Source organism: Bos taurus, chromosome 9 (assembly GCF_002263795.3).
Source record: "Bos taurus isolate L1 Dominette 01449 registration number 42190680 breed Hereford chromosome 9, ARS-UCD2.0, whole genome shotgun sequence".
In the NCBI taxonomy this organism is placed as follows: Eukaryota; Metazoa; Chordata; class Mammalia; order Artiodactyla; family Bovidae; genus Bos; species Bos taurus.
Genome location: NC_037336.1, coordinates 48,132,607 through 48,153,551, shown reverse-complemented (window position 1 = coordinate 48,153,551; position 20,945 = coordinate 48,132,607). Strand labels below are relative to the sequence as shown.

Sequence of the window (20,945 nt, the reverse complement as noted above, 5' to 3'; positions counted from 1 at the left end):
ATCATATTTTCTTCTTTGCTTTGGTTGCTGGAAAGTTCAGAATTCAATTTGTGATTGGTTTTATTAGTTGCACAGTTTCCTTGATGTATATTTCCCTGTGCTGTCTTTAACCCAGATTTCTTTGACTATTCTGTACTTCTACTTCTGTACTTCTTGATCCCATTTCTTATTTTTATACTACTATAGATTTTTGTTCACTGCCCACAGTTATTTTCTTTGGAAAAAATTAAGTTCAAAATGTTTTCCTTCCTTACTGGACAACTGTTGACACATGGTAACCTCAAGGATGCCCTTTTGCAATGTGCACTGAGATATCTACTATAGTTTTTTAAAAAATTTACTTATAATTTATTAGCCTAAAATTGTTTTAGAATTTCTACACATAAGTATCCAAGGAACACAGGGAGCTTAGAAATGTAGTAATAATTATATACATTTGTAATACTTTTTGAAATGTTACCCTTTATCTACTGGGTTTTACCTGTTTTGAGTCTCAGTATATATTCAAACATAATTATGAGTATATGTTACATTATTTAAAATTTTCACATGTAACTATTTTTCCAAGCTATTTGCAAATAACATATATAACATCTAATTTGGCTATATAGCCAGCAGAATGAGAAATCTTTTTGTATTAAAAAAACCTAGATATTTGCTCACTCTTGAGGGATAGTCCATTGTGTATCTAGATTATTATATTCTTACCTCTTTCTACCTGAAGAAATGCTCCTATAGGAAGTGTACATTGATGTGAAGTAATTTCGATATATTTCTCCCAGTATCAGTTCAGTTCAGTTCAGTCGCTCAGTCGCTTTGCGACCCCATGAATCGCAGCACACCAGGCCTCCCTGTCCATCACCAACTCCCGGAGTTTACTCAGACTCACGTCCATTGAGTCAATGATGCCATCCAGCCATCTCATCCTCTGTCATCCCCTTCTCCTCCTGCCCCCAATCCCTCCCAGCATCAGAGTCTTTTCCAATGAGTCAACTCTTCACAAGAGGTGGCCAAAGCACTGGAATTTCAGCTTTAGCATCATTCCTTCCAAAGAAATCCCAGGGCTGATCTTCAGAATGGACTGGTTGGATCTCCTTGCAGTCCAAGGGACTCTCAAGAGTCTTCTCCAACACCACAGTTCAAAAGCATCAATTCTTTGGCGCTCAGCCTTCTTCACAGTCCAACTCTCACATCCATACATGACCACTGGAAAAACCATAGCCTTGACTAAATGAACCTTTGTTGGCAAAGTAATATCTCTGCTTTTGAATATGCTATCTAGGTTGGACATAACTTTCCTTCCAAGGAGTAAGCGTCTTTTAATTTCATGGCTGCAGTCACCATCTGCAGTGATTTTAGAGCCCAGAAAAATAAAGTCTGACACTGTTTTCACTTCCCATGAAGTGATGGGACCAGATGCAATGATCTTTGTTTTCTGAATGTTGAGCTTTAAGCCAACTTTTTCACTGTCCACTTTCACTTTCATCAAGAGGCTTTTGAGTTCCTCTTCACTTTCTGCCATAAGGGTGGTGTCATCTGCATATCTGAGGTTATTGATATTTCTCCCGGCAATCTTGATTCCAGCTTGTGCTTCTTCCAGTCCAGCATTTCTCATGATGTACTCTGCATAGAAGTTAAATAAGCAGGGTGACAATATACAGCCTTGACGTACTCCTTTTCCTATTTGGAACCAGTCTGTTGTTCCATGTCCAGTTCTAACTGTTGCTTCCTGACCTGCATACAGATTTCTCAAGAGGCAGGTCAGGTGGGCTGGTATTCCCATCTCTTTCAGAATTTCCCACAGTTTATTGTGATCTACACAGTCAAAGGCTTTGGCATAGTCAATGAAGCACAAATAGCACACAGCGTAAAATAAAGCAATGTTAATTATTCTAAGTATAAAGTGTATGATTGAAGTAATGTAACAAAATGTATCCTAGATTCAGTTTCTTTAATTGTAATAAAATATTTATTTTGTATTAGTTTGATGTTAGGAGTGGTATTTTATAATAGTATTTCTAGTTGTAATCCCCAGTGAGATATTTACTATTTTAAGTTCTCACTTTGCTGAAAGAGCTTTGCTATTTAAAACATAAGCCACAAGTTTCTCGTAAAGGAAGGTTATACCTGGCAAATGCAGTATTTAAAATGAAAAATTTACAGTAAATTTTCCCTGGGACTTGGATAGCATATTTGGAAAAAACATCCTTCGAAGTTCAGAAGAGAATAAAATGTTAAATACTAAAAATGGACAGCAATGTAAATTTATGAGAAGTAACAAAAATAGTGTTTCTTTTTCCTTGTACAAAAACGGTTTATCTTCTCATCCTTTACATATTTAATAATCTATGGTTTTTGTTTGTTTGTTGGTTTTCCCCACAGGCACATTGGGAAGGCCTCACAGGCAGAATCACTTTCAACAAAACCAATGGCTTGCGAACAGATTTTGATTTGGATGTGATCAGCCTCAAGGAAGAAGGTCTGGAAAAGGTACTTGAAACATTCAGTTTATTTACTTTAATTATTAAATAAACATATCCTAATGAAGAAGTAAATATTTCCTGTTGCCACATTTCATTGACTTTTAAATTTATTGAGTGACTCTAAGAAATTTGTTCTCAATTCATTACATTAGACATAATAATTGGCAATTAGAACTCAAGGATAAAGATGTCTTTTAAGATATTTTATGTTTTTATTTTCTCATCAGGGTTTTCTGATTCTTTGCATATAATGTATGTAATCTTCATTTAATGTAAGGTATATTAATGTATTAATATAATCCTAATTAGCTATAAGATATAATTAGAAGATATTTGGTGTAGTATGAGTCTTTATATATGTAACTTATAATCACATGTGCCTGCATAGACTTTCCCACTTATAGCAGACCATATAAAACGATTAAATACTAAAACATGTTTCCACTGCTGGGCCATATTCAAGAGAAATGTCTGAATTAATCTGCACAAGTAAATTAGATATGAACATGAATGCTACACATTACATTGACTCTGTCTCCCTTGATTTTATTTATACAACTGAGGTGATGTACAGAGTTTGGGTGTGTGTGCTACTTTTAGAACATTTTAATAGAAGTTTGCTTATATTTTTAATATATGTATTTAGATATTTTTGATGCATTTATTGAAAGCTACAAATTAAAATAGATATTTTGATAAGAACTTTAGGAAACAAGTTTGCGATAATATGACTTTAAAGATATTGTTATATTTCATCTAACAATTGAACATGGAACATCACTCATAGATGGAAACTAAAGAAGGAAATTGAATCAAAATAAGGGGTCTTTTAGCCTGAAATGAAACAAAATATATATAAATGTTGATTAAATGATGCAGGAGAGAGAAAACACATATTTGTAATGTCACCAAGACAAGAGGTATATCATGACAAATTGATGAGTAAAATTAATAGGAGTATTACCTCTTTTCATTGAGAGTTTGGTTTGTATCCTTTGTCAAGACCATGCAAAATCAGGAATCTTATAATAAACTGAAACTAAAATATTCGTGAGACTGTCACTTCCTAATTACCTTGCTTCCAAGACTGAGAACATCACTTGATACCCAAGGCTGGAATTGATAATGGTGAAGTTCAGTCAGCTCATATGGACTAATCTCAGTATTTACTGGGAATCCTATTACCTTATTCTTTGAAAGTACTCAGGTCACTAGGATGAGCCTCAAGCACTGCTTATATTTCAACACATTAACATAAAAATGGTGATGCTCTTCATGTTACCATAGACCCAGTCCTATCGTAGACTCAAAATAAAGAAAATATTAGAGGTTTCTTCAGGCTGAACTGTGAATTACAGAAATACCCTGAATGTAATAGTTACCAGGTATATGTTATGATCTATCCTATTGGTAAGCGGAGTATAATAATGTGAGTTATACATGTTGCCTTAACATTTCATCGATATTTCGTGTTCTTAACTGAAATTTGAAAATTTGTTTTGATAAATTAATTACACACAGTCCTTATCCTTAAGAGGCTCAAGAGGCTTTTTCTATAGAATGATCAGGTAACACACATTTGTAAGTAAATACAATGGAACATCTGTTTCAAGTTTCAAAAGAGTAATAAAAGAATATTTCTGATAAGAGTATAATTAAGTATATTACAGCATACAAGTTTCTTAGAATTATCTTAGAATAATAGAGAATTTATGCATTAGTAGGAATTGAATAATTTCTAAAAGATGTAACAATATAGGAAAGTCATGCATAATGTTTCATTTGATCATAGATGTGTATGCTGCTGCTGCTGCTAAGTTGCTTCAGTCGTGTCCGACTCTGTGAGACCCCATAGACGGCAACCCACCAGGCTCCCCCGTCCCTGGTATTCTCCAGGCAAGAACACTGGAGTGGTTTGCCATTTCCTTCTCCAATGCATGAAAGTGAAAAGTGAAAGTGAAGTCGCTCAGTCGTGTCCGACTCTGAGCGACTCCATAGACTGCAGCCTACCAGGCTATTCCGTCCATGGAATTTTCCAGGCAAGAGTACTGGAGTGGGATGCCATTGCCATATTACGCAGGCCTTTTGATCCACTTGCTGGTGTTATTTAGTCGTTAAGTTATGTCTCACTCTTGTGACCCCTGCACTTTAGCCCACCAGGCTCCTCTGTCCATGGGATTTCCCAGGCAAGAGTATTGGAGTGGGGTGCCATTGCCTTCTCCCATAGAAATATATAGATTTATACATATATATGTACACATACACAGTCTTCCCTGGTTGCTCAGCTGGTAAAGAATCCACCTGCAATGCAGGAGACCCCAGTTTGATTCCTGGGTTGGGAAGATCCTCTGGAGAAGGGATAGGCTACCAACACCAGCATTCTTGGGTTTCCTGGTGGCTTAAATGGTAAAGAATCTGCCTCCAGTGCACAAGACCTGAGTTCTGTCACTGGGTTGGGAAGATCCTCTGGAGGAGGACATGGCAACCCACTCCAGTATTCTTTCCTAGAAAATTCTATGGACAGAGGAACCTGATGGGCTACAGTCCATGGAGCTACAAACAGTCAAATATGACTGAGCACACATATGCATATATTTTCACTTGATAATTTATATGCACTAATATTTTATTTGATTTATATATGTATATATATATATGCATAGGGCTTCCCAGGTGGCTCAGTGGTAAAGAATCTGCCTGCAATGCAGGAGACCTGAGTTCGATCCCTGGGTGGGGAAGATCCCCTGGAGAAGGGTATGGCAACCCACTCCAGTATTCTTGCCTCATAAATCTCCTGGACAGAGGAGCCTGGAGGGCCACAGTGTACAGGGTCACAAAGAGTTGGACATGACCAAGCATGAGCCATATATACACACACACACACACACACACACACACACACACACATACATATTATATACACACACACATTCTCTCACATACTGTAGAAGTGGGAAATAGAGCTAAAATGCTGGTTTGTGTCATACCATGAACACCTTGTCAAGATATTTGCAATCATATTTGCAATGTATACATTGTGATTTCAAAGACAGAATAGCCTGGAGTCCTGTGGATTGCTTGGGAAGATATAGTTTGGAATAACTTTATTATGAAGCCATGAAACTCTTCTGAGAGTATAATTTAGAGTAAACAGTGACAGATGGTATTAACTGAACCTTCATCAGTGTTAGTTTAAAGAAGAGCAGACTATTGGGACTCTGTTTTTAAGGGATAATGGTGGTGCCTATATGGCAAAAGTGGAAGGAGCTAGTTACAGAGCTAGAAATCAAACACTGGAGAAAAAAAAAAAATAGGAAATGAAATTTACTTTAGAATGAAATTGGCACAAATCTCCTGAGAAGACAAAGTCCTAAGAGTGGGTGAAGGTAAGCTATAGGGAAAAGGAACTTAGAGTTCACATCAAACTGTTTCAGAACCTTTGAAAATTAGTCATCAGCTAAAAAAGGGAAGTGGAATTTACTTTAGTCAGTATTTTAGTTTAGTCACTATTTTCCAAATAGTGGAAATATTTTGGAAATGCCATTATGGTTGACTTGACTTTGAAATTGTAGGAATGAAAAGTGAAAATTGCTCAGTTGTGTGTCTCTTTGTGACCCCACGGACTGTAGCATGCCAGGCTCCTCTGTCCGTGGAATTCTCCAGGCAAGACTACTGGAGTGGGTGGCCATTCTTCTCCAGGGGATCTTCCCAGCCCAGGGATTGAACCCAGGTCTTCTTCATTGCAGGCAGATTCTTTACCATCTGAGCCACCAGAGAAACCAGTGAAATATATTCATTTTTTAATTTAGTGGACTGATTAATAGATCAAGGACTAAATTCAAACAGAATTGGGCTCAAATCCTTGTTCCACCATTTACTATTTACAAACAGGTTTCTTATTCCCTCAAAATACAGTGTCTCCAACTATATCATGGGTAATAGCAATATTTGCCTCCTGAAGGCTCATAAGTCTTGCTGATTTTACCTTTGTCTTTTCCTAAATAGTATAGTTACCAATTCATAGATGAAAAGACAGAGTTCCTAAATTGATAGAGTTCACATTTTGAAAGGTTCAATAAATGGTAATTCAGGAGACTTAAATTACAATTCCAGTTCTATCACAAGTGTATGAACTTCATCCTTCCACCCAACTTCTCTATGCCCAATTCCCCACCTCAAAAAAAGCTGAGAGAAATGGACTTCCCTGTTGTACTGGCTGAAGAAAAAGATATCGTGGTCTCTAAAAGAACCTAAAAATACTACATTAATATGAATAAGGCTAGGAATTTTAACTATCCTCAATCCTATCTGCTCATGCTACTGCCTCTTTTTTGATTCTTATCATCTTTGACTTTATTTATTCATTTAATTCCCTAACAAATATTCGATAAACATCTATTTTATGCCTTTACAATGGTTATACTCTAGTGAAGAAAACCTGCCAATAATAAATGAATGCATAAAATTATAACAAAGGATTGGACAGTCATATATGTTAAAATAAAGACCTCTTGTTTGTATGTACAGTAAACAGATATATTTTGAATTGTTTTCTCAAATGTTAATCTTAGGATTAAAACAGTTAATGACAGTATAATACATACTTCTGATATTTGTGACTGTGGAGCTTCCTGTATACTTCTGACAAATAGAAGTGGGACATATTCATGGAACTGAACTTGGGGTTAAAATGCTACTCTGGATACAGCTTTCCACTTAGCTAGGAATCATAAATCAAAGTGAATTCCTTCTCCTTTGGCTCACCAGGGACCTTGGTAAGAACCCACCCCAGTTAGTCATGGTCTAAGAAGGGTCAGCCGTGCTGCATAAACAAGCAGTCACATCTATTATTATTATTGGTTTAATTGGGGCAAGAAATAATGTCTTTACTCAAAAAGCCAGGAGTTAGATCAGACTTCTTTTGTACTGAAAGGGGAGGAGCTAAAGTCAAATATTTCCTGGATCTGGTCAGCTTCCGGAGGGGAGGTGCTAATTTCTTCCTTCCTGTAGTCATTCACAGATGTACCTGGTCAGGTATAAGAAAGGTCAAGAATATTGCATACACATCCAACTATGTCTGTCCAAAAAAGCCCTTGGGACATGGCAGTCCTTTCTCTGAAACAGAGGAAGAAGATTAAGGATATAAGACAGTAAATGACTTTGTTTTCCTCAGGCAATGCTAAGACAGTTTCTTTCTTTAAGAGCCTGGTATTGATCATGGCATCTGATCCCATCACTTCATGGTGAATAGAAGGGGAAAAAGTGGAAGCAGTGATAGATTTTATTTTCTTGAACTCCAAAATCATTGCAGACAGTGACTGCAGCCATGAAATTAAAAGATGCTTGCTTCTTCAAAGGAAAGCTAAAACAAACCTACATAATATATTAAAAAGCAAAGACATCACTTTGCCTCCAAAGTTCCATATAGTCAAAGCTATGGTTTTTCCCGTAGTGTTGTATGGATGTGAAAGTTGGATGATAAAGGAGGTTAAGTGCTAAAGAATTGATGCTTTGGGATTGGGTGATGGAGAAGACTCTTGAGAGTCCCTTTGATAGCAAAGAGATCAAACCAGTCAATCCTGAATAAATCAACCCTGAATATTCATTGGTAGGACTGATGTTGCAGCTGAGGCTCCATTACTGTGGCCACCTGATGTGAAGAGCTGACTTATTGGAAAAGATCCTGATGCTGGGAAAGATTGAAGGCAAAAGGAGAAGAGGGCAGCAGAGGATGAATGGTTAGATAGCACCACCAACTAAACAGACATGAATTTGACCAAATTCCAGGAGATAAGAGGACAGAGGAGCCTGGAATGCTTCAGTCCATGGGGTTGCAAAGAGTTGGACACAACTTAGTGACTGAACAACAATTGAGATTAATAACAGTACGAAAAGGAAAATTACAATAAATGATTTTCCCAGCTTGAATCATTGTCCAAAGATCATGTTGTATATTTCACTTTCAAAATACATTTAGAATCCATCTACTTCCCTCCACATCCTTTGCTATAATTATAACAAGGAGACCCTTCACCTGGGTACTACATTGGAGATATACAAATTTATTTATAACTGACAATAAAATTAATAGATTTTTTAAAGGATATGTAACTATGATATGATTTACCATTGGAAATGGTTTGACTTTACTTATCTTGTACTCTGAGACTTAGCTATATTTTAGGAAAGACCAGTTTCAGATGGAACAAAAACATGACTAATGGCAATAGATACTAAGAAATATTCAGGTGGTTCTTAGAATATGATATCAAAAAGATTCTGTTTAGAGCAAAAACAGTTAGGAGGGTTTTACACAAATAGGTTTGAACTGAGTTGATGACAGTACATGATAATGGTTCATTTCCATTGCAAAATGAGCTATCTAAAGGCCATTAAAAAAACACTTAGACTTTAAAAACAATTCCTTCCAAGAAACTGTGTACAATAATAAGTACAATAATAAAATTGCTTTATTTTACCACCTGATTGAATTTTCTTACTGAATATTCTTTGTGACAACTATGTACATCATGAGCTTTCCAAGAAAAAAAAAAAAATCAATCTCTTGCTATTATATTTTGTTTGTTATTTAAATGGATTTTTTAAAATTTTCATCTAAATAGAAACGTTAAACTAAAATCATAATTGTGTACGTCTCTTGCCCTTTGTGTAGCATCAGAATTTCCTATCTATTCTGGTTATTTTTCTGATAGTCTCCTAAATGTGATATTTAATATATTAAAATAGAAGTTAGAGAATAGAATGTTCTGTCTTCTCAGTGCAAAGGCCTAATAAATCCGTATTGAAATGTGGCTGTTTTATTAATATCATATTAATCTAGAAAAAACACAAAGATCAAACTAAGCCTCAGCATGCTTTTAGAATAAAATTAGCCCCCTTAGGGACAATCCTGAGAAAGAAAAGTGGCTATCAAGAGCCATCTTATGGAATATATGTTTGCCAGTTTCTACAAAACTAAAAATTTATATAAATAGCATAAATCAAGATGACCCATATTTGCAAACCTGTAAAAGTTTGAACAGAGAAGGCAATGGCACCTCACTCCAGTGCTCTTGCTTAGAAAATCCCATGGATGGAGGAGCCTGATAGGCTGCAATCCATGGGATCGCTAAGAGTTGGACACGACTGAGCGACTTCACTTTCACTTTTCACTTTCATGCATTGAAGAAGGAAATGGCAACCCACTCCAGTGTTCTTGCCTGGAGAATCCCAGGGACGGGGGAGCCTGGTGGGCTGCCGTCTATGGGGTCTCACAGAGTCGGACACGACTGAAGTGACTTAGCATAGTATAGCAAAAGTTTGAATTCATTATATTTTACTATCAAATAAAGATTCAACTTCTAAAATCTGTGCTTTCTGAATATTCACTACTTGCATTTTTACCCACTGGTAGAGGAACTGCTATCAACAATCCATAGACTTCTTGCTAAAAACTCAAATATTTTGATAATATATGGAAAGAGTGAGGATTAGTAGTGAGACTGTGCCTGTCTGAGTTTACAAACATATAACCTCAGATATGCAGATGACACCACCCTTATGGCAGAAAGTGAAGAGGAACTCAAAAGCCTCTTGATGAAAGTGAAAGTGGAGAGTGAAAAAGTTGGCTTAATGCTCAACATTCAGAAAACGAAGATCATGGCATCTGGTCCCATCACTTCCTGGGAAATAGATGGGGAAACAGTGGAAACAGTGTCAGACTTTATTTTTGGGGGCTCCAAAATCACTGCAGATGGTGACTGCAGCCGTGAAATTAAAAGACGCTTACTCCTTGGAAGCAAAGTTATGACCAACCTAGATAGCATGTTCAAAAGCAGAGACATTACTTTGCCAACAAAGGTTCGTCTAGACAAGGCTATGGTTTTTCCTGTGGTCATGTATGGATGTGAGAGTTGGACTGTGAAGAAAGCTGAGCACCGAAAAATTGATGCTTTTGAACTGTGGTGTTGGAGAAGACTCTTGAGAGTCCCTTGGACTGCCAGGAGATCCAACCAGTCCATTCTGAAGGAGATCAGTCCTGGGATTTCTTTAGAAGGAATGATGCTAAAGCTGAAACTCCAGTCCTTTGGCCACCTCATGCGAAGAGTTGACTCATTGGAAAAGACTCTGATGCTGGGAGGGACTGGGGGCAAGAGAAGGGGACAACAGAGGATGAGATGGCTGGATGGCATCACTGACTCGATGGACATGAGTCTGAGTGAACTCCGGGAGTTGGTGTTGGACAGGGAGGCCTGGCGTGCTGCGATTCATGGGGTCGCAAAGAGTCGGACACGACTGAACGACTGATCTGATCTGATCTGATGTTCCAGAAACAGAACATGTTTCAAAGTGCATTTAAAGAAACTTTTTTGTACAATATATATATATATTTAAAGAAAGAGTGGTAATTTCTGCATAAAATTTTACTGTTGATCTTTGTCTTGTCAGAAGAATCATTAACCCCCTCTGAAAAGATATCTGAATGGATTTACAGTCCAAAATTTATCTAAATCTGAAAATCTACATTAGATCACTGAGGATTTTTTTTTTTTTTTTTTTGTAAACACCTAATGCATAGCATTTGCTTCCCTGGTAGCTCAGACAGTAAAGCATCTGCCTACAATGCGGGATTCCCAGGTTCGATCCCTGGGTCAGGAAGATCCCCTGGAGAAGGAAATGGCAACCCGCTCCAGTATTCTTGCCTGGAAAATCCCATGGACTGAGGAGCCTGGTAGGCTACAGTCCATAGGGTTGCAAAGAGTGGGACACGACTGAGCAACTTCACATAATGCATAGCAGCTTTTATCTTTCTCTCTTTGATGACTCTTGGTACATACACCTTGGTCTCCATGGCAACAATGACCCCTAACTTTCCTAGGAGCTAAGATTTCTTTTTCCTGTCTTTAGGAAAGCAGTGATAATGATGATGTTGACCAACAATCTCTACACCTGTGGTAAATGTGTCATTTGCTTCTTGAAAAGCAAAAATTGATCCTAGGAAGGACCCAAACTTAGTGTCTGTCTTTGAAGATGTTTACTGTTTAATTTGTCTGAGTTATACAAAGAATCATTACATGCCAAATTTCATAACTGTACTGATATTTTTCAGTTTGTGTCAATGTATTTATAGTTATTATTTTGCTTCATAACTGTTGCAGAGTTGGACACAACTGAAGCAATTTAGCAAATAGCATGCATATGTACTAAACATAATTATAATGCATTGATTTGAGTTCAAAGTCATCTCTGAAGTACTTTTTTATCCTTGCAAAACAATGACCCTTAATTGAATATTATCACAGTTATATTTGAGTAAATTCATTGATTCAAATTGTATTTTAAAAATCAAAAGTATCACCTGTCTCTTAACTCTTTAATTATGTTTAGACTTTGTCTTAAACAAAAATAAAAATCAGTGGTGAAAAAAAATCCATGTTTAGATTATTCAGCCCTTTCTGTAAGATCATTATATACTCATTGATTTCCTGTTCTCATATTAATGCTATAGTTCTCAAATGGTGAAATTCCAGACTTATGTTAACTGGTTGATAGACAGTTTTAGAAAAGTCATTAACTGAGGAGTTCTTTGCATTGTGTTACTGTTTTTGTTTAGTCACTAAGCCATGTCCAACTTTCTTGTGACGCTATGGACTGTAGCCCACCAGGCTCCTCTGTCCATGGCCTTTCCCAGGCAAGAATATTGGAGTGGGTTCCCTTTTCCTTCTCTAGGGCATCTGCCTGATCCAGGGATTGAACCAGTGTCTCCAGCAATTGCAGGTGGATTCTTTATCGCTGAGCCATTGGGAAGCCCTAACACTGGAAGGGGTGAAGTAAATGAAGGCAAAAACTGTCTACCTGTTAATAGTAGTGAAGTCGCTCAGTCATGTCCGACTCTTTGCAACCCCATGGACTGTAGCCTACCAGGCTCCTCAGTCCATGGAATTTTCCAGGCAAGAGTACTGGAGTGGGTTGCCATTTCCTTCTCCAATTACCTACCTGTTAATACATAGTAAGAAAACTGCTATGTTGAAAAAACTCAGTGCCCACTATTCATGTTCCATGTAGGCTTGAGAAACCTGAGTTTGCAAGTTATCTAGAAAGAATAGATGCACTAGTTAACAGAGAAATATACAGCCCACCAATTACATTGGTGCTTCCCTGGTAGCTCAGTGGTAAAGAACCAGCCTGCAAATGCAGGAGACACAGGTTTGGTCTCTGCATGTTTGTGTGTGTGTCTGTGTGTGTGTGAGAGAGAGAGTATGTAAATATATATATATATATGTACATATATAATAATTATATATGTATTTATATATATATATATAAAAAATCTATTTATCTATTTATCTGTGATGAACAGTTAGATTGCTTCCATGTCTTGACAATTGTACATAATGCTTCGGTGAACACTGAGGTGCATTTATCTTTTTGAATTAGTGTTTTCTGTTTTGTTTTTTTTTGGTCTTTTTTTTTTTTTTTTGATATATACCAAGGAGCAAAATTGCTCATTCTATGGTAGTTGTATTTTTAGTTTTTTTGAGAAAGTTCCATAGCTTTTCCACAGTAGCTGTACCAATTTACATTCCCACCAAAGTGTACAAGAATTCTCTTTTCTCCACATCCTCACCAACATTTGTTATTTGTGTTCTTTGTGATGATAGCAGTTCTGACAGGTATGAGTTGGTATCTCACTGTGGTTTTGATTTGCATTTCCAAGATGATTAGTGATGTTGAGCATCTTTTCATATACTTGTTGGTCATCTGCATTTCTTCTTTGGAAAAATGTCTGTTCAGTTCTTCTGCCCAGTTTTTATTTGGGTTATTTATTTTCCTGATTTTGAATTGAACATGCTATTTAAGGAACCCTGATGGCTCAGCAGGTAAAGAATCCACCTGCAACGTTGGAGACATGGGTTTAATACCTGGGTCGGGAGTCCCTAGAGAAGAGAATGGCAACCCACTCTAGTATTCTTGCCTGGAGATTTCCATGGATAGAGGAGGCTGGCAGGCTACAGTCCATGGGGTCACAAAGAGTCAGACATGACTGAGAACTAACACTTATATATGTCGCATATATATTAACTACCCTTATTGGTCATATCATTTGCAAATATTTTCTTCCATTCAGTAGGTTGTCTTTTTGTTTTGTTGATAATTTTGTTTCCTTTTCTATGAAAAATATTTTAATTAGGACTCATTTGTTTTTACTTTTATTCCCTTTGCTTTAGGAGACAGATCCAAAAATATGTTGCTATGTTTATGTCAAAGATTGTTCTACCTATTTTTTCCTCTAGGAGTTGTATGGTTTCTGGTCTTGTATATAGGTCTTTAGTCTATTTTAATTTATTTTTATGTATGGTGTTAGAGAATGTTCTAATATCATTCTTTTATAAATCAGGAAGAATTTTTTTTTTAAAGCAACCTTATTTTTTGATAGAGACTCCACATTGTGCTAAGACTGTATATAATGTACAGTGTGGTTTCTCATGATCACCAAACAGGCCTTTAGAAAATTGCCAGTTATGCTCTTTGCTCAAGACATATTTGTCTAAAATTAAGTAAAAATTATGTATAATCAGAGAAGTTTTCCTTTTTATATTGTTCTGTGATGAAAAACTGTATCATTCTTTTCCTTATTCCCCAACATCCATGACTATATTGTTAGCAAATGCCAAGAGGAGAGTGTAAATAGAATTTTAATAGATTCTATGATGCCAAATGTTTTTTAGTAGATAAATTATTTCTTAACCTTAAATGAGCTTGACTTCATATATAACTAATATTTTACACCCTGCTGGAAGTGTTTGTTTTGTTTCTACCTGAGAAAGTTTTTGGTATACTTGTCAAAAATTATTATTTCAAATTCCACAGACAATTAAAAAACCTGTCCCACTGATTCTGCTCACAAGGAAAGTACTAACATACATGTTTAGAAGAAATGTCAAAATGCTAATTACAGATGAGGCAAACAATTATATATCTCAGGAGAGGAAAGAAAACATTATCTCAGCCAAAGGAGTAATATAAAGTACAAAACAAAGAAAATTTATGCTGAGAAAACTGTCAGAAACAAAGATAAATAAGTAAAGCATCAACTAATTAATGAGATACTCAGATAAATAACTTTAAAATCATCTGAATATAAATGTTTTTCTAAAAAAAAAAATAAATAAATGTTTTTCTACATGAGAAAATAAATCAAAGCAACAAAAGATAAAATGTAGTTTACCACACAAAATTATATGAAGAATTTTTTTTAAATCCTGAGAAATATAAAAAGTAAAGCACATTGTGTATATATAAAATTCTTATGAATATATATTTTAACATGATGGGTGGGAGGGAGGTTCAGAGGGAAGGTATATATGCATGCATACACCTGATTCACTCCATTGTGCAGTAGAAACTACTCAATTTATACAATTGCTTTATATAATATTGTAAAGCAATTATACTTCAATTAAAAAAGAAATGAAGAACCCATTGTATATCAGAAAAAAAGTAGAAAATGAATTGTGAGGAAGTTTTATTATGCTATATATGGTCAGGTGGATCATAATGAACACAGTAATAGTTTTGAAAAGCTATATAGCAACATGTACTAACAGTCTTGACTCATTTTTATTTTTTGGGGGGCTTAGTAATTCCAATTCTAGGAATCTGTTTTTAAAATACTAAAATATGTGGGCAAATATTTGTAAATAACTGTGTTTTACTAAAGACTTATTTTTAAAATTTATTTTTTAATTGAAGGATAATTGCTTTACAGAATTTTGTGATTTTCTGTCAAGCATCAACAGCCTTAGGTAAACTGTGATATGTTTATATAATGTTCCTATTTTATAATCATTAAAATTTTGAATGTAATTAATTTTTAATGCCAGAAGAAAATACTCATAATAGTATGGAAATAGGATATATTAATTTATATAATAATTTTGCCGGGAGAAATATCAGTAACCTCAGAGAGGCAGATGACACCACCCTTATGGCAGTGAAGAGGAACTAAAAAGCCTCTTGATGAAAGTGAAAGTGGAGAGTGAAAAAGTTGACTTAAAGCTCAACATTCAGAAAACGAAGATCATGGCATCCGGTCCCATCACTTCATGGGAAATAGATGGGGAAACAGTGGAAACAGTGTCAGACTTTATTTTTCTGGGCTCTAAAATCACTGCAGATGGTGACTGCAGCCATGAAATTAAAAGATGCTTACTCCTTGGAAGGAAAGTTATGACCAACCTAGATAGCATATTCAAAAGCAGAGACATTACTTTGCCAACAAAGGTTCGTCTAGACAAGGCTATGGTTTTTCCTGTGGTCATGTATGGATGTGAGAGTTGGACTATGAAGAAGGCTGAGCACCGAAAAATTGATGCTTTTGAACTGTTTTGCTGGAGAAGACTCTTGAGAGTCCCTTGGACTGCAAGGAGATCCAGCCAGTCCATTCTGAAGGAGACCAGCCCTGGGATTTCTTTGGAAGGAATGATGCTAAAGCTGAAACTCCAGTGCTTTGGCCACCTCATGCAAAGAGTTGACTCACTGGAAAAGACTCTGATGCTGGGAGGGATTGGGGGCAGGAGGAGAAGGGGATGACAGAGGATGAGATGGCTGGATGGCATCACTGACTTGATGGACGTGAGTCTGAGTGAACTCCGGGAGTTGGTGATGGACAGGAAGGCCTGGTGTGCTGCGATTCATGGGGTCGCAAAGAGTCGGACAGGACTGAGCGACTGAAGTGAACTGAACTGTAGCCCACTTATAAACACATTGGGACTCCCTCGTGTCTCAGATGGTAAAGTGTCTGCCTACAGTGCGAGAGACCCGGGTTTGATCCCTGGGTTGGGAAGATCCTCTGAAGAAGGAAATGGCAACCCACTCCAGTACTCTTGCCTGTAAAATCCCATGGACAGAGTAGCCTGTTGGGCTACAGTCCATGGGGTTGCAAAGAGTCGGACACGACTGAGGGACTTCACTATATAACACATTACAGTGTTTATCACTTGATCCTCACAATAGCTCTTTGAGGTAGACAAAGTTATATCCCCATTTATAGATGAGGAAATTGAGTCGGAGAGAAGTAATGTGCCCCAGTCCCCTGGTGATAATTGTGGAGATGTAATAGGATCCTGGTGATCTGACACACCCTTCCGAGTCTGGGAGATTACCTACAAGACTGTATTGGAAATTATGTAAGGAAAATACATATAAAGATAAAAGAATTAAAGAAAACACATTAAATCATTAGCTATGATTGACATGGGTATGTGCTTAGCTTCAAAGTTTAAATTGACGTTCTCCTTTCTATTTGTATGTTTTATAATTTGATATCAATAATATACATTCTTTTTATGAAGAAGAGCAAATTTAAGAACTATTCAGAACATAAAACAGAAAAATGAGTAATACTATGATTTTCTATTGTTCTTTGTGATTTTTGAAGTACTTTTGTATTACTTCTATCTAATTTTATGCTTATAAGTAAAGTGAACTTATGACCTATCCAAACCATGACATTTTAAATTGTAAAGAGGGTTGCTATACCATGAAGATAACTGTAAACTTGAAGTATTCACATAAACCAACAGATAGACTCACTCTATTTAACATAACTCTTTGAGGTCAAGAGTACTTAGATATCTTTATTACATTTTGAAACTGAAAATAATGTTAAATGACTTGATTGAATAATATAATGAAAAAATTATGGTTCTGAAGATACACTGCAAGAAAAAGGATTGTCTTGATTTAGTCTATGGCTCTTGTGATTAAAACAAAACAAAAAGCCCCACTGGTGGCAATTTCTTCAATCAATAGAAATTTTTGAATCATATAGTTCTAAGAGACTTAAAAATCGGGGAATCACACAAAATTTTATTTGATTTAAATTGTTATGCCACTGAAATTTCTGAAATATTCTAATATTCTGTGTAGAAACCTGAGACTTATAAAGAGGGATACCTAATATTTGTGATTATAGGTGATCATGGATTCATGAGCCAGAACCCCTTCATCCAACGAGTGCTAGAAAAACAACCAATAGAAAATGAACCTAGATTAGTAGGTTTAGATGAGTAAACATTTAGCTAATTTATTTTTTGTAAGTGTAATCCTGGAAGATAACAGTAAGTGAAATGGACAATGTTTTGTATTAGTGATTTGTTAGAAAGTTGAAAAACTTAGTGGTCAAGCTTGTCATTAGGCAGATGACACTGGGCAAATGATGCCTGCCAGTGCTTTGCTAACAGAATTATGTCTGAAAAAATCTAACTATTTAGCCAACAGTGGGGAAAGAAAAAGACAATTAAATCTAAGGGACAAATGTGTAATAGGTATTAATCATAGATCAGGATCAGAAAAGTACCAGTCACTGCAAAATACAGTCTGCAGATGTCTATTTAGCCAACAGGGCATTTTTGTTTGGGTTTGTTTTTTTTTTTTAGTGATTTTGAATTTGAAACAATTTAAGCAGGTCAGCAGGAATTCTAGGTTTGACCTCCCTTCTGTCCTCCACCCAGGTCCTCAGCAGGGCCTCTTCTAACTCTGGTGATGCCTTGTTAGAGATTTGAAAAAAGTACTTATTCTGGGTGTGCAGCCTAAGGCACACAGCAGAGCAGGTTGGGTTAGTGGGCCGCAGTTGCTTTTCTGCCTTGAGATGTTTTTGAGATTTAGAAACTTCACATTTTAGCCTAGAAATTCTTACTACTGGCTTATGCCCTTTCACTTTACACATTGATATTACCCGTCTGGCCCCTGAAAACCTTTCATTATTGAATCGAAATTGTAATTAGTCTTTTTATGACATCAAGGTAGTCACAGTTTTAAAGTAATTTAATTGACCAGTATGTAATTTACTTTGGAAAGAATGCTGAATCAAGATTGTTTTCTTTTTTCCCCTTATTGTATTATTTGACTTTTTTGTTTTATTGACAAAAATACCAGAAATATATAGTTTTAGGTGGTAAGAAGAAAATTAAGTATTAGAAAATATGACAAGATTTTTTTTTACATTATTAAATACATTTACATTGAATCCCCAAATGAGTTGTTGAAAAAAAATACATGGGGGTCTATATTTATATACAACTATTAGAATGACATTTGTTTTTATGAAGAACAGAAATTGTTAACATTTCTACTCTTGTACTACTCCAATTAAAGGAAGATAAACACCTTAAAAAGTTACTGATAAAGCTATACAAATGGAGAGATCCAAAAGAGCACATATAGTAAAATGTAAAGAAAATAGAAAAGATAATAACATTTAATTTGGATTTAAACCAATGAGATCTTTATTAGCATATTTAGGTAGGGGGTTCATCTGGTAAAGAATCTGCCTGCAATGTGGAAGACTTGGGTTTGATTGCTGGGTTGGGAAGATCCCCTGGAGAAGGGAAAGGCTACACACTCCAGTATTCTGGCCTGGAGAATTCCATGGACTCTGTAACCCATGGGGTCACAAAGAGTTGGACATGACTGAGTGACTTTCACTTTCACTTTCAAATCAATGTCACTTTAAAAATAATTTAATTTACAGGCAGTTCCCAACTTATGATTTTTTGGCTTTATAATGGTGATAATGCAAAAGTGATGCATATTCAGTAGAGACCATACTTCGAATTTTGATCTTTTTTTCCTGAGCAGGTGATGTGTAGTATGACAGTTTCTTGTAATGCTGGCAGCTCATTGAGTTGCAGCTCCCAGTCAGCCACTCCATCACTGGGATAACCAACCAGTACCATTACAACCATCCTGTTGGACATACAACCAGTGTGTTTTTCACTTTCAATACTGTATTCCATAAATTATATGATATATTCAGCACTTTATATAAAACAAGGTTTCTGTTAGATGATTTTGCCCAACTACCCCACTCCAGTGTTCTTGCCTGGGAAATCCCATGGACAGAGGAGCCTGGTAGGCTGTAGTCCATGGGGTCGCTAAGGGTCGGACACGACTGAGTGACTTCACTTTCACTTTTCACTTTCATGCATTGGAGAAGGAAATGACAACCCACTCCAGTGTTCTTGCCTGGAGAATCCCAGGGTCGGGGGAGCCTGGTGGGCTTCCGTCTAAGGGGTCGCACAGAGTCAGACAAGACTGAAGTGACTTAGCAGCAGGCTAATATAAGTGTTCTGAGCATGTTTAAGGTAGGCTGGGCCAAGCTAGGATGTTTGGTAGGTTGTTATAGTGAATGCATTTTTGACTTAATATTTCAACTTATGATGGGTTCATCTGTAATTGAGAAAGCTCTTTATGTACAAAATTTTATGTTAAAATAAATTAATAATTTATAGCTTTGTTTGGGTAATTGGCTAGGGATATAAGAAAGACAAATTTCACTACTGGTGACTCCCAGGTTTGAGAGGGTGAGGAAAAGTTAATGCTGATGAAAACACTGACTCTGTGTCTCCTTTGCTTCTGCTCTCTGTTAGTGGGCACTATTATTACATGGCATACAATAGTGCAGATATGTAAACCACTTATGTAACTACTGTATGTAAACCAATCTACATATACAGTTGTATCTTATGCTTTTATGTATCTCCAGAGGTCATTTTATAAACTGTGTTCACTGAGTATAATATATCTGAACACAGCATTTGGCTTAACCTTTCAGAGGGCATTATTAATATTAGGTGCAGTATTACAGTGCAGTGATGGTTCAAGAAGTTTGCAAAGGAGACAAGAGCCTTGAAGATGAGGAGTGCAGTGGCTGGTCATTAGAAGTCAGCAGTGACCAACTGAGAGCAATCACTGAAGGCTGCTCCTCTTATAACTACACGAGAAGTTGCAGAAGAACTCAGCCTTGACCATTCTATGGTTATTTGGCATTTGAGGCAAATTGGAAAGTTTGATAAATGGGTGCCTCGTGAGCTGGCAAAAAAAAAAAAAAAAAAAAATAGTCATTTTGAAGTGTTGTCTTATCTTGAACCATTTCTTGATTGGATTGTGGCACGCAGCAAAAAGTGGATTTTATACAACAACCCACAATGACCAGCTTAGTGACTGGATTGAGAAGAAGCTCCAAAGCACTCCCCAAAGCCAAATTTGCACCAAAAAAAGGTCATGGTCACTGTTTAGTGGTTTGCTGCCAGTCCGATCCACTGCAGCTTTCTGAATCCCAGCGAAACCATTACACCTGAGAAGTATGCTCATCAGATGGATGAAATGCACCAAAACCACAACACCTGCAGACAGCATTGGTCAACAGAAAGGGCCCGATTCTTCTCCACAAGGCCTGACCACACATCTTATAACCAATGCTTCAAATGTTCAATGAACTGGGCTATGAAGTTTTGCCTTATCTACCATATTCACCAGGCATCTTGACAACTGACTACCACTTCTTCAAGCATCTCAACAACTTTTTGCAGGGAAAATGCTTCCACAATGAGCAGGAGGTTGAAAATGCTTTCTAAGAATTCATAGAATTCTGAAGCATGGATTTTTATGTTACAGGAA

At 36.5% G+C, this 20,945-nt stretch overlaps 1 protein-coding gene across 9 annotated transcripts in view; it reads left to right on the top strand.

The window, feature by feature from the left end:
- Positions 1–20,945, top strand: part of GRIK2 (glutamate ionotropic receptor kainate type subunit 2) — a 731,033-nt gene that overhangs the window by 465,180 nt on the left and 244,908 nt on the right. For all 9 annotated transcript variants that reach the window (XM_024996836.2, XM_059889840.1, NM_001193063.1 and 6 more), the window contains exon 8: positions 2,383–2,490. In XM_024996836.2, coding sequence (XP_024852604.1) covers positions 2,383–2,490 — 108 coding nt within the window. The remainder of the gene's footprint in view (positions 1–2,382; positions 2,491–20,945) is intronic.